Source organism: Neodiprion virginianus, chromosome 2, assembly GCF_021901495.1.
Source record: "Neodiprion virginianus isolate iyNeoVirg1 chromosome 2, iyNeoVirg1.1, whole genome shotgun sequence".
Classification (NCBI taxonomy): domain Eukaryota; kingdom Metazoa; phylum Arthropoda; class Insecta; order Hymenoptera; family Diprionidae; genus Neodiprion; species Neodiprion virginianus.
In genome coordinates, this window is record NC_060878.1 from 26586777 (window position 1) to 26609276 (window position 22500).

General features: G+C 38.5%; 2 protein-coding genes across 4 annotated transcripts in view; one reads left to right on the forward strand and one right to left on the reverse strand.

The window, feature by feature from the left end:
* The window catches only part of LOC124299329 (LIM/homeobox protein Lhx4), a 133307-nt gene that overhangs the window by 85981 nt on the left and 24826 nt on the right, over window positions 1-22500 (forward strand). The window lies entirely within an intron of this gene.
* On the reverse strand, window positions 16376-20514 carry LOC124299328 (uncharacterized MFS-type transporter C09D4.1-like). The gene is made up of 6 exons (XM_046752480.1): window positions 19110-20514; window positions 18531-19000; window positions 18143-18357; window positions 17960-18063; window positions 17032-17142; window positions 16376-16936 (listed from the first exon to the last, which is right to left on the reverse strand). The coding sequence occupies exons 1-6, from the start codon at window positions 19376-19378 to the stop codon at window positions 16588-16590; spliced, it is 1518 nt and encodes a 505-aa protein (XP_046608436.1). The 5' UTR covers window positions 19379-20514; the 3' UTR covers window positions 16376-16587.

Below are 22500 nucleotides of genomic sequence, written 5' to 3' on the forward strand. Positions count from 1 at the left end.
ACGGGTTCGTGAGCTTGTTTAGCGAAGCAATCAAAGGCGGAAGTTGAATATTAAAGAAAATGCTTTAATGGCAAGTAAGTGTTTTCAGTTTAACGTCCGAAACAAGGCTGTTTTTACAATACTATCGGTTGACGCAGCAACCTTATTCATTTTGTGACATATGAAGTCTTACATGTCTTTTATCTCTGATGACTACTAGATCAGTTGAAAGGGAGGTAAAACGGGTGATTTCACCCTTTGTTACAGTATATCACGATACATACGAGCAGAATTATCAGGTAGTGAGTTATGTTTTAATGTTGTACGAATGTACGCTAAACTAATGACAGTAAAGCTTCATCCCAACGGGCACAAAAATCAGCTGTACTAGGCATCCCAACTTTATAGCAGCTTACTCAACTGAGTTAATGATCTTAGTGAGCGCAGAGGCACATCTTGAATCGTGTATTTGCACATATGCGTGATAATGTATCGATTAACACTTACTACCCATTGAACAATCCTCAATCAGCAAGGACGTGAAGTGTCTAGTAAATCTCGTGTCATCTGGTAAAACACTGACAACGAGTAAGCGAGCGCAGCAAGTGACGGTTTTAAAGCTAGTTCTTGTTAATTTCTCTCCGGGATTTCACGCGCAGGGATTGAAAACAAGGTATCTAATGGAAATATAAACAGACGATTACAGAACATTCTTTTCATCACTAACGTTAAATTCTGCCTCACCGAACGGACGCTTGACTTCCGGTTAAATAATGAGACCGAAAAAATAGGCATAATACGAACACTTGCTGAGTTGAGACGGCTCTGGCTCGACTTGGGGTTGATGGGGTAACTTGACCCCAGAAAAGTGAGCACTTGTGTAAACAACTCTGGTGTGTCGGGTCTCCTTCTTGAAGAGGCTTCACAGAGCAGCTGCCCGACGGCGCGTGCCGCTTTTTAGCGGTTATCCCGTGATCTGCCCTTCGCTGTGCAACCGATCCTGACCGATTTCCACCGGTCAACGGGTCACCGGGATCTTCGGGTTTCTTCAACAGCTGTCCGGACATTGAAGAAATGGATCTGCGGGTTTGTCAAGAAGCTATTTAGGGTAAAAAAGGAATGGGACGAATCACGGCAGGGAAGATGTGAGGCTCAAAAGTGAAGCTAATTATTATTATTAGGGATAATTTAGTTTGTCGGTGTTTTTGATTCATCGTGACGTCTATTTGAATACTCAGTTTGAATAACATTTTCACTCAGATTCACGGTAATCAATGTTCGACTTTTCTCGGATTTTAATTTCTCAAGTTGGCTGATTTTTGATTTTTGAAAATTGAAACTCAGTAATAAAAATTTGATAATTTGCAAGAACCTCGGGATTTTGCTATGCGGGATAGATTAATTGCAATCTATTCGATTTTCGAATATATTTACATTCGGAAATGCTCGATGCTTTACATCTTGCCAAATTATTTCATACCTTTTAGATGATTTTCATTTTTTACAGATATAATTTAATTTCATGTTCTGTAAAGTATCATCTAAACATGAGACAAAAAAATATATTAACCGTTTTCAAATTGGAAAATACCAATAACTGTAAACTAATTTATGTTACAGAATCTATTAATTTTAAAACTTGTAATCTTCAATACTAGAGGTCTTGTATAATTACGAGACTGACTAGCTCACAAGGATCGTTGCGGGTATACCAAGATTTTTTTTACGAACGCCCGTTGAAAAGACTCAAAAGCTGAATTTAGTACTTAAAAGTTTGTTGAACCAAGAAATGTTGTGTACGAATTTATGGATTCGTCAAAGCGGGACCCGAAAGCGGAAGTATCTTTGAATGCTGCGCGTCACATCTGTACTACAAGTTACGCGATTTTTTTCCAAATTCCAACTATCAATGAAACGACCCGAAACTGAGAAATGAGCGTAAAAATCCAAGGTGGAAAGGATAATGGGTTTAGAACACGCCACGTAACCCTCGCCAGAATCTTTTCGTTCTGCACCCCGAGCCCCGAATGCCCTGATACAAATTAAGAACTCTCTCTAATTCAGCAGCTGAAAACACTGGCCGGCCAGCCACGTCGTCGTGCGGTATGAGTAAGGGGAAAAAGAATGTAGAGCATCTGCCGGTCGAAGACTGACCGACTATAAAACCACCCGCTGCTTCGGTGGGTGCGGCTAAATAATGGACAGACGGACACGGCGCCAATTTCCTAAAAAAAAAAAAAAAAAGAAAAAGAAAGGAGAGTTCTCGCCGTAGTTGGCAATTTTTTTTTTTTCTAATTGCTTGTACAAAGTCGAAGAGAAAATTCAACGAGGAAAGCGATATAATATAGCAAAATATCTACTTCGAATCCCTTCGTTTAATCCGGCGTGAAAATATGTTGAAAATAATCGAAATTCAGTTTCGTTTCGCAGACTGAAAAAAAAAAAAAAAAAAAAAAAGGGATTTTTTTCTTTTAACGAGTGAATTTTTTTTTTTTAAGAAACAAACAATTTGTTTAGATGCTTGTTCGTTAATGAATTGTATTGCCGAAAGAGGAAACCGATTCAATTATCTTCAATGAAGAGAAATAATTTGTTCGATTGTACGGGAACGTAAAAATTTAACGGATTTGAACAACTGTTCTTGAATTCGAATCGAATTCTCTTTAAGTGTGAATTTAGTGTAAGATAATCGTTTCTTTCTTGTTAAAAGTTTGCTCTATTTCGTGTGAAATTTTACACGATCCGATAAAAATGCCCAATTTCCTTGTGTTAATTCAAGTTTATGTGAGTAGATACGTATTTGCATGTAGGTACAAGTTTTATAATTTCGTGTAAATTTTCTACAAATATTATTGATCCAGATCTAAATTCGTGTAAATCTTGCTTGTTTTCGGCAGGTGCTCAAATATTTTAAACATTTATCTACAGTAGAAAACAGATACTATAAACCCTTTATGGGATAGCGTTAAATTTTCATTGTGTGGACGGTGTGTCTTTGAAAAAGTAGAATAGCTATTCCAACTCAGAATTTAGTCGAAGGAATAGCGAGGATCCCAAGAATTGAACGTGGAAAAATATATTTCTCTTCGCACTGTACAGCTCAAATCTGTTCTCCGATAAAAAAAAAAGATTGTTATCGTCGTTGGTATGTATAGACGAAGCTGATCGACGATTTGATCTTGTATTATATACCTGCTCACTAAATCGTAGTAGGATATGTAATAAGCGTCACTGGTATAATCGTAGCCAGCTGGTGCTTGTCGGCATGATGACGGATGTGCGGTCGAAATCTTTATCAGCTTGCATCAGAATTACATGTATTTAAAATCATTTGTTATACCTGAGTTGTGCGGTAGACGGAATTGGTCGATGAAGCATTGAAAGATCAGAAAATAAAAAGACGGTTTCATGTTTTTTTTTTGTACATTTTTCGCTGTAGTTTTTAGGGTTTTTTCACCACTGATATAGCACTAAGCAAAATCGTTTAATAGTCACTTCTGTGTATTATCGTGAACAGTTAACACCCATCTTCTAAATTGGATCAGAAGTATTTTAAGATGTTACGGAAATAGTTTTGAAGGATAGAAAAATGTATCCAAGGTGTTGATGAATTTCGATAAATGTAACTTTTTATTCATGATATCGGCTGTTCTGACGTACGTATGTATGATATTCCATTGCGAGTCGCAATCTTTGATCGCCGACCAAATTTGCCAATCAAGCGGAAGCTCGGCTGATTTATATGCCGATAAGATTTAATACACTTGACACACTTCGTCAGTAACAGATTTGTACTTCACATGATTGTCGAATCAATTGGCAGAACGTTACTTTCTGGTAAACGAATGTCAAATTTTTTAGTATTTGTAACACTTCGGATTTTGGCCAAATACTGCTTTTTCAAATTTGATTAACTCTATACTGAACCATCTTGGAGTAAACGAACGATACAAATTTATTTTCAAGCTTGAAATAAAATTACTGAATATTGGCTGATCATTCACTTGTAAGTAAAAATTCGTTTCATTCCGAAACGAAACAATTTTTGTCTTCAAATTGAAAATATCAAATTTCATCATTCGTAATACGAAAATATTTTTAGAAATCTCAAAGTATAGTTATACTGTATTTATTTAATGTTCACGGTTCGTGTACACTTCGTTCTTAAACGATCACATGTAGACTTCTCGAACAGCTTTATTTCATACATTTTCGATCCATTAACTAATAAATACTACTATTTGCATGACAGGCTTTATTTCGACCCAAGTGTTCCCGCAATTTGTTAAATCATCGAATCGGAACAAGTCGGCGGTGAACTCATGGCCTCTGATTTCCGGCAAGAGTCACTTGGAACCGGAAGTAGTTCGTTCAACGAGCTGGGGGCTTGGAGGAATTAATATTTTTGACGTATAACGAAGGTACTCGCTCTGCACCAGACCGTGATTGGAATCGAGCTCGATCTGCCGAGTTCGTTGAAATTAACAATCAAAACTCGCCCGCGTTCATACGTGTGAAAAAAGAACGATAAAAAGGCGTGAAATCTGCAGCGCCCCAAAAGTGTAAGCGTGGAATTTTATCAGTCGGTTTTATGCCCTTCAGAAATTATGACAAAACAAAGTAATTCTATGAAACAGAAAACGTCAATTATTTAAAAAACTTGTGAAAGTCTATTTGTTATTAAATATTCAAAACACTTTCAGTCAAGATTTCTTTTCTACAATTATTATGAAGTTAATCGCATTTCACGATTACTCTAATATACAGCTGTGAATGTATACTAATTCCCAGTGATTGGATTAAACTGGAATTTCATGCGTCATTGTCTTTGCTCGGCCAATCATATTACAGAAAAAAAGAATTTGAATTCTCTCGAACACTTCGACGTTGAGCTTGCTTTAGTCCGATACCGTCAATGATGGGCAATTACGGTGTGGCATTCTCATTTTTCTCGCCTCGCGAAGTGAGAAAAAAATTATTCCAGCACGTTGCTAATGCCCGATGCCCTAAATGTCAGTGCAGGGTGAACCCATCTAAACCACCCCTAGGCACGCGTGGCTTTGGTCTCGTCGCAATTTCCTTAATGTACTCGCTAAGCGCTCTCAGTATAGTGGTTCCAGTGACGTGTTCGCTCACCTATACTTATTTATGTCTAAATAGATACATGTCCACATGTATACATTACATAACACATGGAGCATAGTGATCGAGAGCAGTTCTCGTTGGTTAAACAAGTCTTTGATAATTCGCGATAAGTATTCGAGAAGCTATACACGTCCTACATTTCTATTGTCTCGTTTATCAATGCCACCTTATCAACGCGGTGACGATCCTGCGGTGGAATCGAATACAGCGAATGGAATAAGTGGATACTTACGCAAAGTAAACGGATCGACGTTATGTTTACATGTTAATTAGGTTCTTTGAACGATGATTAAATTCGGCTGTTAACCGTCTCACGATTATTACTTCCGCTAATATAATAAGCCAACATATTGACTATTGCGGTTCATGAAAGTGAATTTCATAAGTGACCTGCGTTATAGTCATGTCGGATATCGTATCGCCAATACTTTCGAAACACTTTCTTGACCTGCTCGAAAACGCGTGTGTGCCATTTTGGGGCACAACATTAAAGGACTCGACCTGTCGTATTATAGGTACCAGGGCAGGTGCTCTAAGCGGTACGAAACAGTAGGATCAGGAAAGCTTTGCGGGGGACCCTCGTATCCCGGGATGAAGGATGGTTGCTCTCATGTGCAGGCTAACCGCCGGCTAATGGACCACCAGATAATGTTCCATTGCGACGATGTAATACGGATTATTTGCCGAGTGTAGCCAACTCCACTGAGAAGTTACTCGATCATTATTGATGATGTTGTTCCGATGATACCAACGTCCGACGAATGTATGGAATGGAAACGTAAATTATAAGATCTTCTCACCACTTTTTTTATGCTAATCATCGGTGAATATTAACTAAAACCACCAGCGATGATAGTGAGATCAGCGAAATATCGCTCCATTCAATCATTGTTTGCGATTGACGGACTGGGTGAGAAGAGATGTCAGTAATCGAACAGTGAACCAATTTTACAGTGTCGACAAGTATTTTGTGACACTACGAGAAGATCAAAACAACTGCTTTTATAGTGACACACTGTCACTGATACCCGTGAATGTCCGTCAGTTGGAACAGATGACCTTATTTCTTACTTGTCACTGCCGGGTTTTTATTTTAAAATTCATCCCGTTGATTCATTTCGATCGCTGTAGTGTTTCGGAATTCTCAAATGATTCTCATTTCTCACGCCTGATTCCCGGTTTCGTTTGCCTTTGTTCATTGAGAAATAGGCTTTACTCAATGTCAACTGTCAGATCGGTCATCTGTATTGCTTAGTCAGATCGTAGTGTCAGTTCTGTTATGACGGATAGTGTGTTATCAGTCATCACATGGTTCGATCTTCCACAGTCGGTACATATTTTATCTGCAAAATACTATCGCCATTGCATTACTACGTCACTTGTATGATTGGTTCATAGCACTTCGCCTCCAAGCAAAGCGACATTCATATCTAGATACCTAGCACGATTTTCATCGCGTAAAACTTCCGTCTTTTACGTTTTTTTCCACTATTACCGTCAATTGCCATATTAATTAACTGACTTTCCTGGAATCGACGCAGATCACTAGAATCGTTTCGAAGCTGCAGTATACTCCCATACTTATAAAACGTCTATATCAAGATCGGGTTCCAACTCGTTTCCAACTCAAGCTCACGACGCATTCTTCAGTTCTGAGTCAACTATAATTCGAGTAACTATAATTCGTAATAATAGTAACTATAATTCGAGTAACATTGCACGGACTAGTTCTTGACAGCGTCTTGCATTAAAACCTCAGAAGTGCACAAATAGACTTGGTTAAGTGAGGCCTCATCCTTAATTTAAGTTCTTACCGACCCAAGATATGCCAGTTTTGACCATTTTTATGGTCACGATAACGTTTCCAATGGCTTACCTTGAACATAAAATGAAAGTTAAGGACTATTTTCACCATCGTCTTCTTCCAATACAAACAATCGCACTTTCACGTGGAGCCAGTCGGCCGGATCGTCGCGCTTTATTGACCCGGGTGCATCCCGTTATTAGGTTTTATCGACGCCAATCTGGTTGAGCCGGTGTCACTTGCTCCGTGAACGCAGCCCTAACAAAGGGCGGCATGCAGGCACCCCTCGTCGTCCCTAGGCTGGTTCCTCGTTCCTTTTCCGACGCGCACAGTCCCCGGGCAGAGAAAAACACTTTATACGACCATGAATGTATTCATACGCTGCGGACGCATGTACGTATGGATGAACGAAACGTGAATGATCTTCTCCAGCCATTCGCGACCCCATCCTAAACTGAACACACGTATTACTCACCTCTGTGGACACGTTGTGCTGCGAATTTTATACTTGTTTGCACAATTTCTCTCTCCACTTTTTATTATATTATATTATATCAGACTATTAATGCTATTATTGTTATTATTTTTATTGTCGTTATATTTTGCCCGATCTTATATCGCCTTCCGTCACCCTACAGATGCGGCCTTGCCCTTCAACGCACACGTACAAATTACACGGCACAACTGCTGCCGATCCTCGTTATTCTTGTGTCCGCGTAAAATGCACGCTAGAATTCGTTCGTATTGATATCTTTCGATGCTTTTTCATCCACGATTTGAGTTGGTTTCATTTATTCGTTCGTGCATAACGTGATTCGTTCACTCCAATTGACGTGCGAGTCGAGTTTCTGAGCGAAACACTTGACTCTGCGCACCACAGAATAAAGGATCGTTAAGTTTCACCAGTTTTGGAAAAATTTCAGACACCTGTTAATCATCGATCGTTATTCTCACTGGCTTATACGGTTTTATATCGATTTGTTTACTCGTTGGTTTAAATTATAATTTCATCATTACTTGGCATTGACTTGTAAATATCTACGCAGTCTTTTTCTCATGCTGGGTGCTGAGATGTAACAACTATCCTGATTCGCTAATCAGATTTATATCCGGATCAACGGATTAAACAGCAGCGGTAGTTGATAAAGTGTTGATTGTAAATAAAAATGCCGGTGAAATGATTCGCTGCACTCAAAATACTGTAACGGTTTTACTTAAGCAAATTCTCACGGCATTAAACTGGTGTCAACGGGTTCGTTACGCTCGTCTAATTATCAGGTGATCCTAGATTACCGGATTCCTGCCCTGCTGGAAAAGATTTCAAATTCTAATTTTCACCGCCATTAGCTACCTGCCCTGAATTTTATACCTCAGCTCCTTTTACTCAGCGTTATAATAATCACGTATCAGAATTTTTCAAGTTATTAGACGTGACGAATAATGATGTACCAATAACATAATAAGGTGCTTGCGGATAATAAGATATATGTAAGGGGTATTTGAAATAATCTGAAAAAGATCCAATTTAATTAACGGGTATTAATGATAATCATTATTTAAGTACATTTTCTATAAAATATATATGAATAATGGTAACTTTTACCGTGAACAAAAATAAAATTAAACATTTTTTAAAACCTTGCCAGTAGGCCTTATTTTAATATGGTAGAAAAATAAGGCCTACAGCTTCAACATACTTAAATAAACAAAGTTATACGTAATATCTTTAGTATTTGTGACCAATAATCGCATGAACGCAGCAATTGGACTTAATATTCTTATAAAAAAGCATTAACTAACTTTCTCGATTTTTTCGAAATATATTGCATATTAAATAACAGTCAAGTATATGAAATAGGGGTGAAAATTTCTGACAAATCGATTGCCGCTATTTATTTTGTAGAATTATTCACACATTGCGAGAAAAACGCAAATTTAAAAAAAAAAATAAGCTGGTAACAGCTGCAAAAGTAATTTTTATTTCTTACCTAGAACTGCATTTTTCGATTGTGATAAAAAATGAAAATATTTAGAGACTAAGCGTTAACCGAAACTAAAAATTTCTCTCACTGTATGTAAGTGAAACAAAATAAAACATATTTTGACCACGATACGTTATTCAAATATTTAAAATCATCGAACCATTTATTAATAAAGATACAGACTATGATTTTATATAGTTGATTGTAATATTGCAAAAGATACTTACGTTTTATGAGGACCGGTTTTTATTGTTTGCGCTTCGCGACCGCGTCTTACGATGAATGATGCAACACCTTGTACGGGAGTATTACATCTGATGTCACCGTCTGAAACTGGTTGGTGAATTTTCGTAGCTTGAAATAGTGAAGTTCAAATCAAAATAAGACTAAAAAATCGTGCGTTCACAATTTCTGTTGCACGTCGAACCACTGCGAAAAAATGAGAATGGCTGTAATAGCTTTGGCGAATTCGTTATGCAAATATATCAGACGTGCGTTTATATTTATGCATACCCTAATACCCAGAATTCAAATGGACGTATGAATATAGCGCAGTGCGCATTTAGCTACTCCCGTTTACGCATATGGTTAGCTCAGATCGAGGCTATTTGTCATCCAGAGCGATAAAAATTCACTGCAGCTTCCCTTTCGCTAAAGGGCGACATTTGGCACGAATACGGATTATCGCACGTCATGTGGTTTTCGGGCAAGACGCACCCTCAAGTCACTGTTTATACGTGTGTACTCTTATTGATCCGTTAGTGGTAATCGATGATTATTTTGATTGATCCCACAGTTTCGTCAAAGCGATTCTCGTATTATATACTTTGGAGTAGAATGATAATATATAATTAGAAAATTTGGAATTCCAATGATAGATATTTTATACAGATTATGGCGAATCTGTCGAAGTGTGCGTTATAACTTACTCCCAGATCTAAGAAATTGAAACTAAATACACCCGATAAAGGAAAACGATATTTCTTGTCTTCGATCATAAAATAAACATCTATTAGAGGTTTACGTCAAGTTAAATAAACTCTGGAATCAAACTTACCGGTCACGTAATTACAAATAATATTCATCGGGATATAATTAACAGCTATACTTGTGATCGGCCTAAAATAAGCTTTGATCCATATAATCATCAGAGTTACCACAAGAAAACATTTTTCGTGAAAACACTTCTAGCATACAGTACGTCGAAACAAATTATTTCGACATTTTTTGAATCTGAGAAAAAAATTGCAAAACCAAAAAAAACGAATTTAAAGTTCTATTAGGTATATAGGTATAACATGTTGGTATATACGTACACTGTGAAAAATTTCGTTTATTATGGTAACTAAAAAAATTCAGTAAAACAGGTATCGTTGAAAAAACTGTTTGAATATTGTTGGAATTAGGAAAAACGAGCTACGCGTAACTATTTTGCGCTATCATGGATCATTTTTTGCTAATTGCAACGCAAAATCAGTTTGTTCGGTTTACTCTACTTTTTTAGCTAAACAAGACTTTAACGTAAATTTATCGTTGCACAAGCATTAAATTTTCGCAACAGTTGCAAGAAAATCTAGTAACAGTGATCGTAATGAGAAAGAATAGTTCCGGATAGTAGACTTTCCGGTAACATCTACAAAACTGATTTTCATTTTCTACCTAGAACTATATTTTGTCGATTATGGTGAAAAATGAAAACAGTCAAGGACGAGCGGTAACCGGAAATAAAAATATCTCTCGTTGTAGTATATATACCTATAATGACGTCGCACGAGCAGTCAGAGGATATCGTTCTCAGGTTGCTAACGCGGGCGAAGAGACGGCGTGATAAAAAAAAAAGAAAAAAAACCAAGTATCATAATTTGTCGTTATGGGGGCGCCCCCAGTCTCGGTAACCCGGTACATCGTTGCCCCCATAGCGATCCCCCATACAGCCATTCCGTTATTGCTGCAGATCTCCCCGCCACCCCCCGCAGCGATGCTTTTTACGACGACTCTAGTCACCGTGGGCGTGTTGTCGCCCGATAGAAGTATCCCATCAGCACCCCTCGGATCTCAGAGCCGAATCCCGTTCAGCCAAGTAGAACCTTCTGCACGATGAAACGCGTATATACGAAGGAACGCTCGCTTCCCAAATGTGAAAATTGGGAAGAATTGAGAAAAGGGCTTTGTTGTTTATTTTTTAGCACGACGCCGAGTAGATATAGCGAGAAATCGCAGAGCTTAGGTGAATTACAAAGTGTATGTGGTGCGTGTAACGCTGATTACACTGTTCATTGTCTATGATCTTTCGTAGGTCGTCGAAAACGCGGTGAAAAAGAGAGACTATTAAATTCATAAATAAAAAAAAAAAGTAATAAACATAGTAAGACTGTAGAATATACCAACAATTTGGCCAACACCGATTTTATGGATGTTCCGATAAGACAGACCGAAGAAAAATAGTATATGGAAAAAATTTCGACGTCTTGAAAAATACCGGGTGAGATATCGTAGGAAAAAAGAAAATAATAGAGTTTCGAAGCATATGTCGTATCCCCGACGGATACGTGATTTTTATCCTAAATTTTATTCAACTCTGTCAAATTCCTTTTTACATAACATTTGTCGTGTATTCGCAAGTAATAGAGGTTTAAAAAATTCTATTGATAAATTACGCCCAACATTTGATTCCTTTCATTCAAATCAGGCAAGCCGCTTCCCAGAATGTGATAAAAAAGACAACAGATGACAGATTGAAAATAGAAGCAAGGTAAAAATATAAAAAAACCGTTTTGTGAATGACGTGGTGTGTTTCCGAATAACGCGAAACTCGATCAGAAAATGTGAAGTTGAAAATACGTGGTACGTATTTTGATGTTGTAGTTATGAGAAAATTTTAATTGCAACGATCAATGTTTCATTATGATTGAATAATATTTGTCGTGAGAAATATGTTACTATGAACCAAAACTCGAATTTTATGTATTAGATGAATAAAATTAGCAATGAGCTTCCTTCTAAATATGTATCACACATTTTGTGCTCGTGTTGTAATACGTTGAATTGAAACTGCCAAGTGGGCGTTCTCTTGTAATTTCAAACACAATTTAAACGAACAACTAGAGTCCCGAAGGTCTTAACTGGTTAATATTATCTGAATTTCTTAATCCTGTCAAGAACAAGGGCAACGGTTAGCAAACCAACGGTTCCCGTGATGACAATCGCAAACCCTAGCTTTCCAACTTCCTTTTCGCAATTCTGAAATGAAATTGACCGAATGTCAGGATGAAACAAGTCCATAAAATTGATATCATACGTCGCACCGAGCTTTACTTACACTGAAGTGAGCTAGATAAAGCGGATTCAGCATTGCAGTTATTGCATTCAGAACACTCATAATTATGCCGTCAGAGTTCCACAGTACTAAGTAATTCTTGTTACTCAATATTCTTTTAATCGACGGTAAGTAATCTTCCGTTTTAGCAGCTTCACCATTTACTATTTGAAGCGCCCTGGAAGCGCTCGGCGGTAAGCGTGGCCCGTCTCGAAAAACTGTAATTAAAAAGTAACAATTAGATCCATATCGATGGGCCGAAAAGTGTCAACGTCAACGGATAAGCCTAGTCGCAGTTTTTACACCTGGAATGAAATATAGCAACTTGAAGTGCCGTAATTGTCGTGAGTGGAATGTAAAACAATATTCGGGTTATACTTAATCAACTCACGAAACAACAAAGCCACGCCAATGACGGTAGAGGATGCAGCGGAAGACCAGAAAAGGATCGACAAATCTTGCCCGATTTCGTCGATTCCCTCACGATTTTGAACTATCATCGGAGTCATCGAGTGGCTAACGGAAAGTCCAACAGTGATACCGCAGCAAGCGATGGTAGTCGCAAGGGCGGTTTGTTCCGGGCCGAACCAACGGGCAGTCAATAATCCCGGAAGAGGCTGGATGAACGGTTGCGACACAGCGATTATCGCTTGGCCGATTAAAGTCACGACGAAACGATCCGGAGATACTGAAAAAACTTTGATCTATGCTCCGAGACACGTACCATCGCTCTTGCTGGAACCGATCATCTCAGACCAATGAGATTGACCAGATACGAGCATGGAATTAGCAGAATGAAGTACATCACCATGAAAATAATCGAAGTCCATTCAACGGCCAGTGTAGAGACGTTGTAGTATCTGGAATCGTAAAAAGTTTTATTAATAATAAATGACGAGGAACTGTGGCTGTTGGATACGCGTGGATATAATCTGCAGGTGAGAATCATCGGAGCGATTTTAATCTTACTTGCATATCATATAGCTGACGATCGTGTATTGGTACTGATGAATATGGATGTTAGCACTTTAAAGAACGAATAGCGCGAATTGAAACCAATGCGTCTTAAACACTTTCACCTCCAAAGTATTTCGGGCAGGTTCCGAACTTTCTTTGGCTCCCTCAATATCTCCAGACTTCGGAACAAATGCTTTAAGCACGGAGTTTAGTCCATTCAAATTCGGTTTTACTGCATCTGCATTTTTGCCACTCTTTAACTTCAGAATATTGACGTTTTTATACGGTTACTTTCGAGTCTTTAATCTAAAAAGAACTGTTTAATTCACCACCTGAACTGAACGAGTTCAAGTTCAGTTCGATGCGTCAGTGCATCAGATCAGGTTCTATTTCGGTGAATAGCCGAGTATGCAAATTTCTACTGGGTCCGTTTACATTTTTTCACGTTCACTTCTTCCTACTCAGCGTATTTATCACTGCTAAACTCTTGACAAGAGCACTCGTCAAAATGAGTCAATCACGGGTTTACTATCTATTGCCTCGTAAATATTGGTTGGCTTTTAGACATTCTTGGTTTTCTTCAGATCGATTCGATCAGCATGTCACGGTGGAATCCTGTTTTGGCAGGAGGTCATTGGCCAATCGCGTTCTGTCTACACTCGACGTAACATTGCATTGCTGAACCAGGCTACGAGTTCGTCATTTTAAGTAGGTCACCTTCCACCTTCGGCAATGGAACTGGAGGCTTGTTAATAACAAACGTGTAGTTCACAGTGTGAGCTGCCGCGAACCCAAAATGAATGGATTCATTAATGAATTTGCGTGATTTGCTTTGTATAATTAAATACGAGTCGTCATCGATAAACATCAATTTATACCGTACAACTAAGGAAAGATAATCCCTTGTTGTCAAATCTGTCTAGCGCCACCTTACGAAAGATGGAGAAATATCGCGAAATGTAAGTAGAGGGGAGCTTCAGAAAGGGGGTTGAGGCAGTGTGGATCCAAACCTTGAGCACAAAGAACGTAATTTCGAAACGCAGGATCGGCGAGTGCCAAGTGGCATTGAAACGAAATCAATCCAGCATATCTGCGTGCGGCCGACTCGTCTAGCATCAGTTTGATTCGTTCAGTTTCAAGGCGCTTGGCCATGAATTCACTTTTTTATCCCGCAAATTGCCGAGGAAGGAACTCGCGGGTAGCACAGTAATCGGTGAGGTGACGACGAGCGGCTTCTGATCAAGGTTCAGGCGCGAAACGCTCGTCGCTAACCCGCGAGCTGATGAAATTATCGAACAAGAACATGTCCCGGGAGAACGAATGTCGTGGAGCACAAGATCTTTCAACGCGGATGTCGGTGATGGCACCGATCTATCTTTATAATACTTTGATCACAAGAGCGGCCGAAAACAAATCCGAAAAACGCATGGTTTACGTCCGGTGATCGAATTTTCAGTACATTCGATAACGAAGTGATTGAATTTTTTTCGATTGCGACAGTTGTACTAAAAATAAATAACAATTTATCAAACAGACGAGTAAGAGATGGATGGTTTGATTAAAAATCTTGAGACAAAAATCTTCTGAGGCATAAGTTATCTTTATTTACATGACCTATCGCACGGTAAGTATTTTGGATTTTTTCCATTAACATTGACTTACTTAGAATTTATTCTACAAACTATTGGAGATATATAGATAGGTGCTCTTACTGACTTTCGTAAGTGAAATTTTGCTGACCTGCAAAATAAGTAGTATACCGTTTCTGCTATATTCCTAACGTTCTTGCAGCGTTCGTGCTCGAGGAATACATGGCATGAAAAATGGCCGTCTTTGGCAGTTTCATTGTTTGTTTCTTAATGTACAAAGCTCCAGTTACAACAAGTGTGTTCATTGTTGAATATTCGTCCTGAACATGATCCAAATTTTTTCACGAAGTATAGAATTGTTCGGATTTCGGGTCCTAAATATCGCTGAGGTATTTGACTGTGTCACGTAAGTGCAAAATCAGCCAAGGCGAGCGCTATAATCAGACGGGTCGGATATCGACTATTCGTAAGTGTAACACACGCTATTTTTACAAGACCTGTTAAGAAAAGTGTCTTTTAAAAAACACCCAAGTTTCCGCCGACAGCGCGTGAAATTGAGGTTACGTAACTCATTCTTAGTAATACAGTGCGCAAAATTGAGTTATCCGAAAGTGAACATTCGTCTTTGAAATCCCTGCCGGGTAAAATTCGGAATATTATTCATATTGCCGCCGTGACTGACTTGTGGAAATTTGTATATGTATACTAGTCGATACATTAAAACAGAAGGCATTATTTTTTGGAGGAGACTGACACAAGAGTGGGTGGCATCTTGTGGTGGACTAACCAAGTAAAACTTCGGAGAGTTGGTGTCAACAATCAAGTATTCCCGGCTAGTTTCCCATGGATTTAGGGTTATGCCACACTATCGCAACCGATTCAGATATCTTTCGTATTTTATAACCACTTTTCTGAATTTTTCCTAGTCGACTAATGTGCACAATGCTAAGCCCTTTTATTTGGCGGAGTTTGAAGAGATTCTATTACTTAGATAAAATTACGAGCGGGCCGACATTTTTGTCAAGTTGGCAGTATTTGGCTCGGCCTGCTGAGCTCGGGTGAAAGTTGCGCGTGTATTGGCGCAGGAAGAGAGTTGGAGACCCTTTCAACAAAGATCCCCTGTATGCATCCACTCATTCTTTATGTATATTCACTGTGTTCGCCGATCTTTTCTACCGCCATGTACGTATATATTATATTTTGAGCTGGTCATCTGCTCAGTCTCTGATTGATCGTTGGTCTCTAAACGTTTGAAATGTCGAAATGGAACCCCATCTTCATGTATCAGAAACAAAATGTTTCGCCTCGTACCTTTAATGCACACACCATGCAGAAATAAAGTCAACAATACATTAACATCACAAATTTCAACCTCGTAATAGATGTTGGTAGAACTGGGCCAAAGATGATAGTCACAATGAGGTAGATGGATCCAATATATCCTACCTGAGGTTAAGGAATTTGTACAATTTTTCTCACTAAAGGAAATTAATCTAAACAAACTGAATCCAGATGAATAATCAGGTGCGAAAACGTGAATATCTTATGCATATTGAAAAACCAGGAGAAACCATCGTTATAGAAAAATGAAGAAATGCATATATCATTGGTATATAATTGGTTATTTTTTCCCAAAGGTGTACGAGTTGATGATATGGCGTTGCTTGCCACAGTAGTCTTGGATGCGTTCTTATCATTGCACTTCCGTTAACTACGAAAAACACACAACCGAATCCGGATAATTATAATTCCGAGTTCTCTCCAGCTGTTACAAATAACTGATTCAATTCCCAATCCGTGAAACGAGCTTCTCTTTCAGGGATCAAAATTCCACACTGTTTCGTCCAAAGTCTGAGAAGGCTGGGTAAATACTTTTTGAGGGACAGTCTTGTAGTTTGCAACACATTCAGCAGCCTTCTGGCGACGAAGTTCGCTCTTATTAACACCAGTTAAAATCGTACCGAGAATGAGCAGCGATATGAAACACGCGTGTGCCGCTTTGTCTCCGTATACTTCCATCAAACTTCCGGCGATCAGAATTACCAGGGGACTGTAAACGTTTACTGATACGAACAGCAGCCCCGTGGCGATATGTTCTGGTTCCGGATACGTTGCTTCAGCGCTCAATTCGTAGTCCATCGTTGTATAGCTGACCAATATACCCCTGTAAGTTTGAACAATTCGTCAGATTATAACACAATGCTCTTCAAATACATGACACTAATTTCGTAATCAACTGACTTGCACATTTTTAATTACCCAAGCATTATACCGGAAACGAATACCATCCATTTGATTTCAAGGAACAAGCTCACAGCGAACAGAATTTCCCCCAAGATAGAGAGACTGCACAAGGAAAACGCGATCTCTCTGTAAACAGTTTATAACAGTATAATTGACTAGTGGATAAACAGAAAAAACAGGTTGGCATCCTTGTACTAGCCATGACCGCATAATGGCGTTTCTGGCAATCGATTATTGAATGGTTTGATATAGGCTGTTGGGTACTTCAACAGGCGAGACCGGGGCTACAAGTCATACAGAACAAGTTTTCAAAGAATAAATTAAAGCGTATTTATATTCACAATTGTATTCGAAAAGATGACAGTAATTGATGGTAAACACTTAAAAGTTATGAAGCGCTGACCTCTACCATGCATAAATTATTTTATCGCGAATTATTCAAAACAACACTCAATTTCACAAACAGGCAGAACGAATTCATGTTTTGTAACGGACCATATAATTCACTTACGAAATGTGTTATTTGATGCAAGATTTTTACTTTTTCACAATATTGATAGAAATGTTCAGCTCGTTCTACTTTTAACATATGATCGTCTGTGCAAAAGTAACGCGAAACTCAATTACAAAAATATGAAATTCCAAATACGTGGTATGTATTTTGATGTTGTAGTTAGGAGAAAAATTTGATTGCAACGATCAATGTTTCATTATGATTGAATAATATTTGTCGTGAGAAATATGTTACTATGAACCAAAACTCGAATTTTATGTATAGATGAATAAAATTAGCAATGAGCTTCCTTCTAAATATGTATCACACATTTTGTGCTCGTGTTGTAATACGTTGAATTGAAACTGCCAAGTGGGCATTCTCTTGTGATTTCAAACACAATTTAAACGAACAACTCAAGTCGCTAAGGTTTCAACTGGTTGACATTACCTGAATTTCTTAATCCTGTCAAGAACAAGGGCAACGGTTAGCAAACCAACGGTTCCCGTGATGACAATCGCAAACCCTAGCTTTCCAACTTCCTTTTCGCAATTCTGAAATGAAATTGACCGAATGTCATGATGAAACAAGTCCATAAAATTGATATCATACGTCGCACCGAGCTTTACTTACACTGAAGTGAGCTAGATAAAGCGGATTCAGCATTGCAGTTATTGCATTCAGAACACTCATAATTATGCCGTCAGAGTTCCACAGTACTAAGTAATTCTTGTTACTCAATATTCTTTTAATCGAGGGTAAGTAATCTTCCGTTTTAGCAGCTTCACCATTTACTATTTGAAGCGCCCTGGAAGCGCTCGGCGGTAAACGTGGCCCGTCTCGAAAAACTGTAATTAAAAAGTAACCATTAGATCCATAACGATGGGCCGAAAAGTGTCAACGTCAACGGATAAGCCTAGTCGCAGTTTTTACACCTGGAATGAAATATAGCAACTTGAAGTGCCGTAATTGTCGTGAGTGGAATGTAAAACAATATTCGGTTTATTCTTAATCAACTCACGAAACAACAAAGCCACGCCAATGACGGTAGAGGATGCAGCGGAAGACCAGAAAAGGATCGACAAATCTTGCCCGATTTCGTCGATTCCCTCACGATTTTGAACTATCATCGGAGTCATCGAGTGGCTAACGGAAAGTCCAACAGTGATACCGCAGCAAGCGATGGTAGTCGCAAGGGCGGTTTGTTCCGGGCCGAACCAACGGGCTGTCAATAATCCCGGAAGAGGCTGGGTGAACGGTTGCGACACAGCGATTATCGCTTGGCCGATTAAAGTCACGACGAAACGATCCGGAGATACTGAAAAAACTTTTATCCATGCTCCGAGACACGTTACCGTCGCTCCCGCTAGAATCGACCATCTCAGACCAATGCGATTGATCAAATACGAGCATGGAATTATCAGAATTAAGTACATCACCATGAAAATAATCGAAGTCCATTCAACGGCCAGTGTAGAGACGTTGTAGTATCTGGAATCGTAAAAAGTTTTTTTTAACGATAAATGACGAGGAACTCTTGATGTTGTACACGCGTGGGTATAATCTGTAGGTGAAAACCGTCTTAGCGGCTTAATCTTACTTGCATATTATATTGCTGATGATCGTGTATTGATACACATGAATATGAATGCTCGCACTGTAAAGAAAGAATAGCGCAAGCTGGAGCCAACGCTTCTTGAACACTTTCACCTCCAAAACGTTCTGAATATGTTTTGAAATCCGTTCGGCTCCTGCCACGTGTTGAAATTCCGTTTCAAACTTCGGAAAAGACGTTTTAAGCACGAAATTTAATCCCTTCGAATTCAATTCTTCTGTGTCTGTATCGTTTACACTCTTTGAAATCACCATTTTGACGGTTAAATACGGTTGCTTTCTAGTCTTCGATGTAAAAAGAACTGTTCAATCCACCAAGTGAACTGAGTGATCTGAAGTTCAGGTTTGATTGCATCAGTGCATCAGATCACGTTTCATTTCAGCGACTAGTCGAGTATTTAAATTTTCACTCCCTCAGTTTACAGTTTTTCCTGTTCACTTCTTCTCACTCAGCGTATTTTAATCGATCACTGATGAACTCTTGAGATAAGAGTGGTCACAGAAATCACTCGATCACGAGATTACCATCTACTGGACTTTCTACACCAAACAGTTTAGATTCATGACGAGAGATAATTAAATAGGCAACCACTAAGGCTATAACCGGTTCTTCAAAGGTCAAACGGAATTCCCTAGTTCAGGATAGATAAAAAACTGTGCAAACTTAATTACGGACGTTGTATATTTTTCTCACTCAATGCGAAGGTGGACTGGGCAGAAATGCAAAATCCCCACACCTACACATGTGTAATAACAAGATTCTCCAACAATGAGATAAATATGATCGGAATTTCCGACCTGTGTGTTTACATACAGATGGTTGCATTCTAGCATCGTCTGAGTCACGATGCTGACCAGCATCTTCCAAGCGGCTTGCAAAAGTACCTATTTTGGGTTCCTCGCTCTGTTGAAGTGCCTTATTAACCCTTGTGCACTAGCAGGGGCAAGGTTCGTAGCCAGGACTTCAATTCACTCACAGTATCACAATCCGGATTCATTTAATCGATACCCTAATTCAGAAATATACCGAAATAAAATATAAAAAAAATACAATGGCTGAAATATGGTTCTACAATGTCCAACAAAGCAAATTAGGCCGGGTAAGTCGGTGGTGGTATGCAACCGGGTCGTCGCTTTTTACTGTTGTCGTAGTGGAAGGCAGGTACATGCTCATGTCCGAGCTTGGCGTGATGCGGATGGATATATGCTCAAGCAGCGGGGTGACACTCAATGCTTTGGTATAGGACCGACATTCGAAATTACATATTGAAAAACATAACGATCCGAATCGAGCTGGGTGATGAAGCAGCCAAAGGTTAGCAGACCTTTCGAGTTTATTATACCACGTTTGTTGGTAACATAAATTTTTCGCAGTTCACTCTCGAGATAAAAAAGCAAACAAGTTTCCATTGTTGGTTATTATTATAATCAATGCTAGCACTCTTACTGGTCAATTTCTTTTTCATCATTTGTTTTATTTTTTTTTTTATTTTGTTTTTGCTGTGTGCAAACAAGAAAGTGGAAGAGGAAAGTTGTTTCACCCTGCTGTGCTCCAGTGGCAAAGCGCTAATGTACCGAAGAGCAGAGACTTTGGCAAGGAGTTTTATCGACTGTCTCCTAAATGTTGACTGACTCTCAGACTCTCTGGGTATTTTTGAGATCGACTCGGTCAGCTTTGCGCGATGAAATCCAGTTTTGGCAGGACACTAGTGGCCAATCGCATGCTGTCTACCCTTTACGTGATATTGCTCAACTAGTCTGCAAGTACGTTGGATTATATAGGCCACCTTTCATTGTCTACTATAAAACTGGAGACTCGCTGATAACAAGTGTGAAGTTTACAGTGTGAGCCGAAGGCGAGAACTGCGTTCGCATGCCCCGTGTATGCGTCAATCTAATAAGCAATTCGAACCTGGAATAATTCTATAGTTCATGAAAAAATATAGACCCTATTCAGGACTATATACACAATAAGGATTACGGTCGTTGAAATAATAGCTTGGTATATTTTTGGTATACACAACAAATCTCACAGAGCACAAGATCTTTCAACGTGGAAGTCGATAACGTCACCTATCTGTCTTTAATAGTTTAACCACGAAAGCGGCCCGAAATCGAATTCAATCGGGGATAGAATTAGCAAAACACTGAATAAGTGATGGCAATTTGTCCGATTGGGCCAGATACTCTAAATAACACTTAATTTCTCAAACGGACAAGCAAGAAATGGCCGGGTTGATTTAAAATCTTGAGACAAAAATCTTTCGAGACACTTAATATCTTTATTTATATGATCGATTGCACAGCAAATATTTATAATTTTTTCACCAACATTGACATATTTGATTTAGTATCGCTCAGCTGTTTAACTGGCTAACATAAATACAACAGGAGCCAAGGTGAATTCTTTAATTAGCCAGCTTAGACATTGATTGTAAATATTTGTGGTTTTTTTTTTTTTTTTCTTCTTATTTTACATATAAATATACGGACGAATGAGATAGAGACAGATGTATGCACGGGGAAGGTTAAGAATTTGAGTCAGTAAACATAATAAAATGGACAGGTATACAAAAACAAGAACATTGATGGATACGAGAATTAACTCCGACACTGAATTAAATAAATAAAATATAAATAACGATAGAAATCTTTTAATTATTCATTCAATTAAATTTTACTTTTTTACCTGTTTGATCATATTTAAATATATGGACATCCATCGTTTATTTCATAATATTTAAAATTACACACTCATACATTCATTCGCATAATCATACACAAAGTAAAATACGTCCTTTTAGTTAATTAATTCCTTTGTATCAATTGTTTTTTTTTTTTTTATTTTTTTTTTTTATGTCAATTTCTAGTCATTCTCATCAGTTTTTCGTTATTAAATTAACAATTTTATAACTTATCCATGTACCTACTTGTAGTTTGACCCAACAGGTTCCGTTATCCATGTAAGATCCACTAATAATTTTCTTTTTGATGTGCGTCTCATCAGACCGTTCCTCACGTGGAATGTTTGTTTTCGTAGATTAGCGTGGAAATTAGTTTGAAATTATAGAAATAACGTATCAAATTTTGCATTGACACGAGGAATGAAATTTATGTGCATAATCAGGCAACTTCTCGACGAGTGTTTCGTATTCTCGGCCTTTTCTCACGCCTGATTTATGACGCCTAAATCAAGCTGACTGTGTGACGCAAATATTCAACATCAGCTATCATCATGGGTCAATTAAGTTTAGCGCACACTTTTAAAATTGCGTATTATCGTCACACGACTATTTGTCTGTATAACACACGTTTTTTCAATGCCTGTACAGGAACGTGTGTTTTAAAAAACACCGAAGGCTCCACCGACAGCGAGT